At 37.0% G+C, this 8,381-nt stretch overlaps 1 protein-coding gene across 2 annotated transcripts in view; it reads right to left on the bottom strand.

Annotated features, from left to right (window-relative positions):
* LOC111154756 (kelch like family member 2) overlaps positions 1–8,381 on the bottom strand; it is a 106,291-nt gene that overhangs the window by 19,229 nt on the left and 78,681 nt on the right. For both annotated transcript variants that reach the window (XM_022514651.1, XM_022514658.1), the window contains exons 7-8: positions 7,745–7,861; positions 6,366–6,515 (exon numbers count right to left, since the gene is read on the bottom strand). In XM_022514651.1, the coding sequence (XP_022370359.1) occupies positions 6,366–6,515; positions 7,745–7,861 (267 nt within the window). The remainder of the gene's footprint in view (positions 1–6,365; positions 6,516–7,744; positions 7,862–8,381) is intronic.

The raw sequence follows: 8,381 nt of genomic DNA, 5'->3' as shown, positions 1-8,381 counted from the left end.
TTCTAGTACTATGCTGAATAGCAGTGGTGATAGTGGACATCCCTGCCCTGTTCCTGACCTTAGGGGAAAAGCTCTCAGTTTTTCCCCATTGAGAATGATATTCACTGTGGGTTTTTCATAGATAGCTTTGATGATATTGAGGTATGTACCCTCTATCCCTACACTTTGAAGAGTTTTGATCAAGAAAGGATGCTGTATTTTGTCAAATGCTTTTTCAGCGTCTATTGAGAGTATCATATGGTTCTTGTTCTTTCTTTTATTAATGTGTTGTATCACATTGATTGATTTGTAGATGTTGAACCAAACTTGTAGCCCAGGAATAAATCCTACTTGGGTCGTGGTGAATAATCCTTTTAATGTACTGTTGGATCTTATTGGCTAGTATTTTGGTGAGAATTTTTGCATCCGTGTTCATCAAAGATATTGGTCTGTAATTCTCCTTTTTGATGGAGACTTCATCTGGTTTTGGGATCAAGGTAATGCTGGCCTTATAATGAGTTTGGAAGTTTTCCTTCCATTTCTATTTTTTGGTACAGCTTCAGGAGAATAGGTAATTAATTCTTCTTTAAATGTTTGGCAGAAATCCCCTGGGAAGCCGTCTGGCCTTGGGCTCTTGATGTTGGGAGATTTTTGATGACTGTTTCAATCTCCTTACTGGTTATGGGTCTGTTCAGGTTTTCTATTTCTTCCTGGTTCAGTTTTGGTAGTTTATATGTCTCCAGGAATGCATCCATTTCTTCCAGATTGTCAAATCTGCTGGCGTACAGTTGCTCATATGTTCTATAATTGTTTGTCTTTCTTTGGTGTTGGTTGTGATCGCTCCTCTTTCATTCATGATTGTATTTATTTTGGTCCTTTCTCTTTTCTTTTTGATAAGTCTGACCAGGGTTTATCAATCATATTAATTCTTTCAATGAACCAGCTCCTACTTTTTCATTTATTTGGTCTACTCTTCTTTTGGTTTCTATTTTGTTGATTTCTACTCTGATCTTTTTAATTTCTCTTCTCCTGCTGGATTTAGGCTTTCTTTACTGTTCTTCCTCCAGCTTCTTTAGGTGTAGGGTTAGGTTGTGTACTTTAGACCATTCTTGTTTCTTGACAAAGGCTTGCATTGCTATATACTTTCCTCTCAGGACCACCTTTGCTATGCCCCAAAGATTTTGAACAGTTGTCTGTTCATTTTCATTTGTTTCCACGAATTTTTTCAATTCTTCTTTAATTCCTGGTTGACCCATTCATTCTTTAGTAGGATGTTCTTTAACCTCCATGTATTTGAGTTCTTTCCAACTTTCCTCTTGTGACTGAGTTCTAGCTTCAGAGCATTGTGGTCTGAAAATGTGCAGGGAATGATTTCAGTCTTTTGGTACCGGTTGAGACCTGATTTGTGACCCAGGATGTGATCTATTCTGGAGAATGTTCCATGTGCACTATAGAAGAATGTGTATTCTGTTGCTTTGGGATGGAATGTTCTGAATATATCTGTGATGTCCATCTGGTCCAGTGTGTCATTTAAAGCCCTTATTTCCTTGTTGATATTTTGCTTAGATGATCTGTTCATTTCAGTGGGGGGGGAGGGTTTAAAGTCCCATACTATTATTGTATTATTGTCAATGTGTTTCTTTGATTTTGTTATTAATTTGTTCATATAGTTGGCTGCTCCCATGTTAGGAGCATAAATATTTACAACTGTTACATCTTCTTGTTGGACAGACCCTTTAAGTAAAATATAGTGTCCTTCCTTATCTCTTATTACAGTCTTTGGCTTAAAATCTTATTTATCTGATATAAAGATTGCCACCCCAGCTTTCTTCTGATGTCCATTAGCATGGTATATTGTTTTCCTCACTTTAAATCTGGAGGTGTCTTTGGGTCTAAAATGAGTTTCTTGTAGACAGCATATCAATTGGTCTTGTTTTTTTACCGTGTCTTTTGACTGGGGCATTTAGCCCATTTACATTCAGGGTAACTATTGAAAGAGATGAATTTAGTGCCATTGTATTGCCTGTAAGGTGACTGTTAGTATTTATTGTTTCTGTTCCTTTCTGGTCTACTAGTTTTAGGCTCTCTCTTTGCTTAGAGGACCCCTTTCAATATTTCCTGTAGGGCTGGTTGGTGTTTGCAAATTCTTTTAATTTTTGTTTGTCCTGGAAGCTTTTTCTCTCTTCTATTTTCAATGATAGTCTGGCTGGATATAGTATTCTTGGCTGCATATTTTTCTCATTTACTGCTCTGAATATATCATGCCAGTTCTTTCTGGCCTGCCAGGTCTCTGTTGATAAGTCTGCTGCCAATCTAATATTTCTACCATTGTATGTTACAGACTTCTTGTCCCCAGCTGCTTTCAGAATTTTCTCTTATCTGACCCGAAACCAGAGGGGAGAAATAAGGGGAAAAAAATACAAAATTAACAAAATTTATATATTGGACTAGTGAATAGAACAGAGCCACCCACTTGATCTTGGATGTATTCTGGTGTCTTAGAAGAAACTAGCTCCCAAAATTTTAAGGAAAGGAAGACTTATATATATCCAAAAATAAGGGTAAACACAATAATGGGATGGAATATGACTGTAAAGATGAAAATTACAAAGTACTGCATGGAGCACTGGATATGGTGCATAAACAAGGAATTCTGGAACACTGAAAAGAAATAAAAAATATATATATATGTAAAAAAAATCATAAAAAAAGATTCTTAAAAAGGAATTGTTAAGTTAGCTGGAAAAAGGAAAAAAAATGGGAAGAGAATGTGATCAGGCTGGAGACTAGAACAAAGCCATGTGCTAGATTTAGGGTACATTTTGATCTACTAGAAGAACTTGTAGCCCAAAATTTTAAAGAAAAAAAGCCTATATGTACACAAAAAATAAGGTTAAATACAGTGAAGGAATAAAATATGACTATAACAATGAAAATTTTAAAAGTTTTTTTAAAAAGTTATTGTTAAAATAAAAGAGTTAAAATACCTCAAAAGAGGAAAAAAGAAAAGTTAAAAAAATAGAATAAGAAAAAAATAAAATAAAAAAAAATTAACTTTGCAAGACTAAAGGATCATAGGGATAAAGCCATGAATTCTATGTGTTGCTTTCCCCTAGCTCTGGAGGGGAGTTTTCCAGAATTCCTCAGTTCTTGTTGATCAGTGAACTTGATCTTGGCTGGATGTTCTTGTTGATCTTCTGTGGGAGGGACCTGTTGCAGTGATTCTCAAATGTCTCTGCCCGAGGCAGAATTTCACTGCCCTTCCCAGGAGCCAGGCTAAGTAAACTGCTCCGGTTTGCTCTCAGTAGCTTTTGTTCCCTGAACACTTCCTGTAGAGATTTGGAGGATGGGAATAGAAATGGCGGCCTCCCAATCTCCAGCCCTGTAGGAGTGGAGAGCTCAGGGCCCCACTCCTCAGTGTGCCCTCAGAGAAAAGGAGTCAATCACTCCTGTCTCCCTGGTCTCTAGCCACGTTCTGTGCTCACCCAGCCTGTGACTGAGCCCTTCTATCTCTGGTGCATGGTCCCATTTGGAGTCTCCAAACCCAGCAGATTCCTGCCTCATGCTCCTGCACCGCTCCTCCCAGAAGAGGAAGGTGGGGTCCCTGCTCAAAGAGCAGTGGTCCAACTGTGCCCTGGATCATGGTGTAAGGTTGACCTTGAGCTGAGAGCTCACTCCTCTGTTCTGTTTCTGTAGTCGGCTTCCCTACTCCAATACCTGGCAGCTCTGACACACTCAGACAGCCCCGGTCATTATGTGACCCCATGAATCCTGAGACCACACTGTCCCCGCGAGAGCTCCACTGCCGCTTAGCCTCTTGAGCAATGTCCCTCAGTGGAGACGACTTCTAAAAGTTCCGATTTTTGCTCCACTGCTCCACCACTTGCCAGGAGCTCGCCCCTCTCCCGTGGACTATCTTCCCAACTCTTTGGATTCACTTCTCTGTACATCCTACCTTCCAGAAAGTAGTCAATTTTTTGTTCCTAGAATTACAGCTATTCCTCTCTTCTATCTTCTGTTGAGTTTGTAGGGGTTCAGAATGGTTTGATAACTATCTAGCTGAACTCCTGGGACCTAATGATATTTCAGTCTCCTACTCCTCTGACATCTTGCTCAAGAAGAGCCTAGATAAATTTATGCAAAGTCTAAGCAACAGTGGAGCATACTGCCATCTGCCATGTCTGCTGCCCCCCGCCCCCAGCCACCTGAGACAGCAGAATGAGTAAGAACCTTGATGGATAGTATAAAAGGTAAAGAGCTGAGAAATCACAAGTATTAAGAGAGTTGGAAGGGCCACTCCAGAGCCACAACCAGAAAAGCCCAGAAACAATGTAACTGAACAGATGATCTCAACTCTACAAAAGAGAAAATAAAATACTTGATGGGATTTTTACCAAGAACGCTTCAGAAAGTTTCCAAAAGTGACATGTTTATTCCAGAAATTGGAAGAGAGTTAGTTTTCACTCTAAAGGTCACTGCAGAATAGTTAAAGACAGCAAAGCTAAAGATGCCAGAAGAAGAGAACTTTTACAAATATGGAAAATTTTTTAAAGTATTAAAATAAAACAAAGCTGCTCAGAAGAATGCTGAAAAAACTAGCATAAAAAGAAATGATAATTTAAATGGGCTAGGACTATGAACACTTTTTATAAATCCTTTTTTTTTTTTAAGAACAAAAACTGACACCAAATAATATGGACAAATATGAAGTGATGTAGACTTATAAAGATGGCTATTTATAAAAGCAGGTAAAAGGGTACTTGGAAAATGTAAACATTTATAAAATCAGCAGACCCGGATGGCATGCATACTAAAGTGTTAAGGGAACTAGCTAATGTACTTACTGAGCCACTTACAATTATTTTTGAAAAATCTTGGAGAACTGAGGAGAGATCAGAAAATTTAAAAACGGCAAATACCAATTTTCAAAACAGGGTAGGAAGTGAATGCCTTGTAAATACCTTTTAAGTGATAATAACTCTGAACAAAAATTTAGAGTATTTTGAGAAAAGCTGCCGAACCTCTAGGAGACAACAAAATGAGTAACACGCAGAGGGATGTTTAAAAAAAAAAAAAAGTCATGCCAAATTTGAATCTATTTGATCCTGAATCTCACTGGATGTTACAGGCCAAATTACTTATTTTTGGCTTAGATAATAAACATAATCCTATGGACTGAAATTTTCTGCAAATGGACCTTGTCAGTGAGTGGGTATTTCTAGCAAGGTGTCACCAGGAAGAGCAGTGAGGTCCATTCTAAATTAAAATATTTACTAATGATCTAGAAGAAGGAGTAAATAGCATACTCGCAAAATACACAGTTGGTTCTAAATTGAGAACTGGTATTAACAGTGGGCAGAACAGAAAAACAATGCCAACACAGATTTGAAGAAATTAAAAATGTACACTCCAAAAATAAAACTTGAAAAGAACACTAAGTTAGAGCATTAAGTGAAAGAATTTAAAAGACATAATTTAATGAAAAGGATAGAGTGGTAACTAAAGATGATGTAAGAAAACAATGGGTAACAGATTAACTCTTATTTCTTAATCTATCATTGCTCCACACTCATATAAGAGCTAAAAATAAATACATAAATAAAAGCATTATATTATGGATCATTCTGATTAGACCATACAAAATGATGCATAAAGTGCTGGTTTTCTAGTACTGTGAAGATGGAAAAAGGGCACAAGAAATTGCAAACAGAGACAGAAATGTGGGGTTATTCTGTCAGGAAAATTAAATCAATAAAACATAAATGGCTTCAACTAAAAAGATAAAGGTAGAATATGAACTCTCACACAAGGGAAAGGTGAACACTGGCGATCTGGGACAACAGAGGGGAGACCTACACTGAAATGACTACAGATGATGTGTGAGTGAACCATCAGACAGCATACAACAGGGAGAGGAAGAAAACGAACTGAACAAGCTGTTCATCAGCCTTAACTCTAGTATGTAATTCTGTGAAACTGCTCAGTTTTCAGTTATTACCTAAACAGCTTACAGACAAATTACAGACAAAAAAAAAAAAATTACAAATTACAGACAAAAAAAAAAATTCAGTTATTACCTAAATAGCTTACAGACAAATCTTTCTACCTTCTCTGATTTTCCTTTCTACTGTAACTAAAGCTAATAAAACTCAGAAGAGACAAAAATCAGTTGCTTTTTGTTCCAGAACAGTGACATCACGTGGTTTATAAAGATTAAATGAACCAAACAATCCCCACCCTCCACATACAAACCCAACAGAGAAGCTGAATTATAGACACTACAATGAATTCTCAGGCACGTGGAAATTCAGATGAATAAAAACATTAACAGCCTCACTATGGGCCCTTCAGGTGAAGTAGTAACAAGTGCGAACAATAGATCCTACTTTGGGAAGGTTCATGGGTGTCCTCAGTCGGGTCCGGACACTCTTCATTAATATACGCTGCTCTGTTGGCAGCAAATGATACTTCATAGCCTCAATGAGGTAATCTTTGCAAGCACTGCTATTCTTGACCAATGCTTCCTCTTCAACCCTCTGTAAGAAGAAATAAGACATATCCCATGATGGGGACAACTATTTCATGATAAAACTGGCAAAGAAACAGAAATAAAGAAGAGGCAAAAAAAAAGGCGTAACTATCCTCTCTGGTTCAGTCTTTTTCTTACAATGAAAATCACTAAGAGAAAAATAAATGAAGCCAAAAAATGCTCAATATCTGGTCTGCAGAGAAAAACACATGTAAGTAATAAAGAAAAGAATGACAATCAAAATTAAATACCTCGACATCAGCTCTAGAATAATCTTTAGGTAATACTATATCCATCTATATCTCTTTTTCTTTTTCTGTGTATATTCACCTATTATCTTTAAACATCAAGCCAAAGAGTAAGAAAAACATTTAGATAATGAGTTCTTCAGGTGGAGTAGGCAATACTAATAAAGACACTTTTCAAACACAAAAAAGCAAATAAAATATCCAAGAGAATGATTCAAAATACCTCTAACAACATGCCTACACCACAAACAAATCTTGTCCCGGCTATTCCTGATCTCACATGCAGAACAGATTTTTCTGTTCATTTTCTTAACAGTAGATTGTCAATGACTATGCAGATCACAAAAAATAATGAGGCTTCAAGAAATCCTAAAATGCTCCAACTGAATCTCTTAATAAAGAACGTTTCCTTAAATGGTTTCAATTATAAAAATATTGAAATGTTCAGAGCAGGATGCTAATAATAAAAAAATTCTCATAGACTACTAAAATCCATTTATTTCTACTTATTTCAAATAACCTGGGTTTCCTCAGATTAGCAATAAAGACCAAAACCAAATACATGCCACTGTAAAACTATGATGTAGAATTAAATAGTATTTGGGTCAAATGTCAAAATTCCATTTCTGCAGGGCCATCAGAAGAAGCTCAAAAGGAAAGCAAAGAAGATACAGAGCAGGGACACAGAGGCACAGGTGCATTTATTTATGTGTAAATGACCATCAATACTGCCTGGATAAGCTCTAGTATTTGCTTGCCCACATCAAAAATTGGGGGAAGCAAATTTCCAAGAATGGGGAGTGGCCAAAGAGGAACAGCTGCCAAGGACTGCAGGTGCCTTTACTGTCCTCTGTCCTGTGCCCTGTGGATCTGTATTCTACAGGTCTTACCACTGTGTAACAGGCATCTACACGCTGTCAGTCCAGGGACATAGTGCTACCCGTGACAAAGTGCCGTGTGTATTCATGTGTTTTGCATATGCTTTTACCTGAACTAAATATTCCCGAGGAAGCAAAGGTAACCGCACATGTTCCATCAGCCGAGCCATAAATTCTTGCCTTACATCTTTGTCATGGTTTACCCAAGCTATTACTGCTTCAAATACCTTGCAGAAAATACGGGGAAAAGAAAAATAAGTAATGAGTTATGGACCAAGGCATGTGAATGAAGTATGATGAGACTACATTTTATTCAGTTCCTGCTAAGATATCCAAGTTTAACACATAGCTCAAATTTTTCAAAATCTTGACCTGTGCTGTACTAAAAAAGTTATTCAGTCTATTTCTTTCTTTTAATTTGGTATTTAGTAATTACTTTACTTTTTTCCAGCTTCACTGAGTATAATCGACAGATAACACTGTGTAAGTTTAAGATGTTCATCTGATATATTTATACATTGCAAAATGATAACCATCATAGCCTTAGCTAATACCTTCATCATGTCACATAATTACCACTTCTTTTTTGTGGTGAGAATATTTAAGATCTACTCTCTTAGCCACTTTCAAGTATATAATACAGTTTTGTTAACTATAATCACCATACTATACATTCCCGAGAACCTACTCATCTTACAACCAGAAGTTTGTACCCTTTCACCAACATCTCATTTCTCCTATCCCCAA

Source organism: Enhydra lutris, unplaced genomic scaffold, assembly GCF_002288905.1.
Source record: "Enhydra lutris kenyoni isolate GAN:26980312 unplaced genomic scaffold, ASM228890v2 scaffoldscaffold3, whole genome shotgun sequence".
Lineage (NCBI taxonomy): Eukaryota > Metazoa > Chordata > Mammalia > Carnivora > Mustelidae > Enhydra > Enhydra lutris.
Note: the sequence above shows the minus strand (reverse complement) of the source record. Positions and strands in the feature narration are given on the sequence as shown.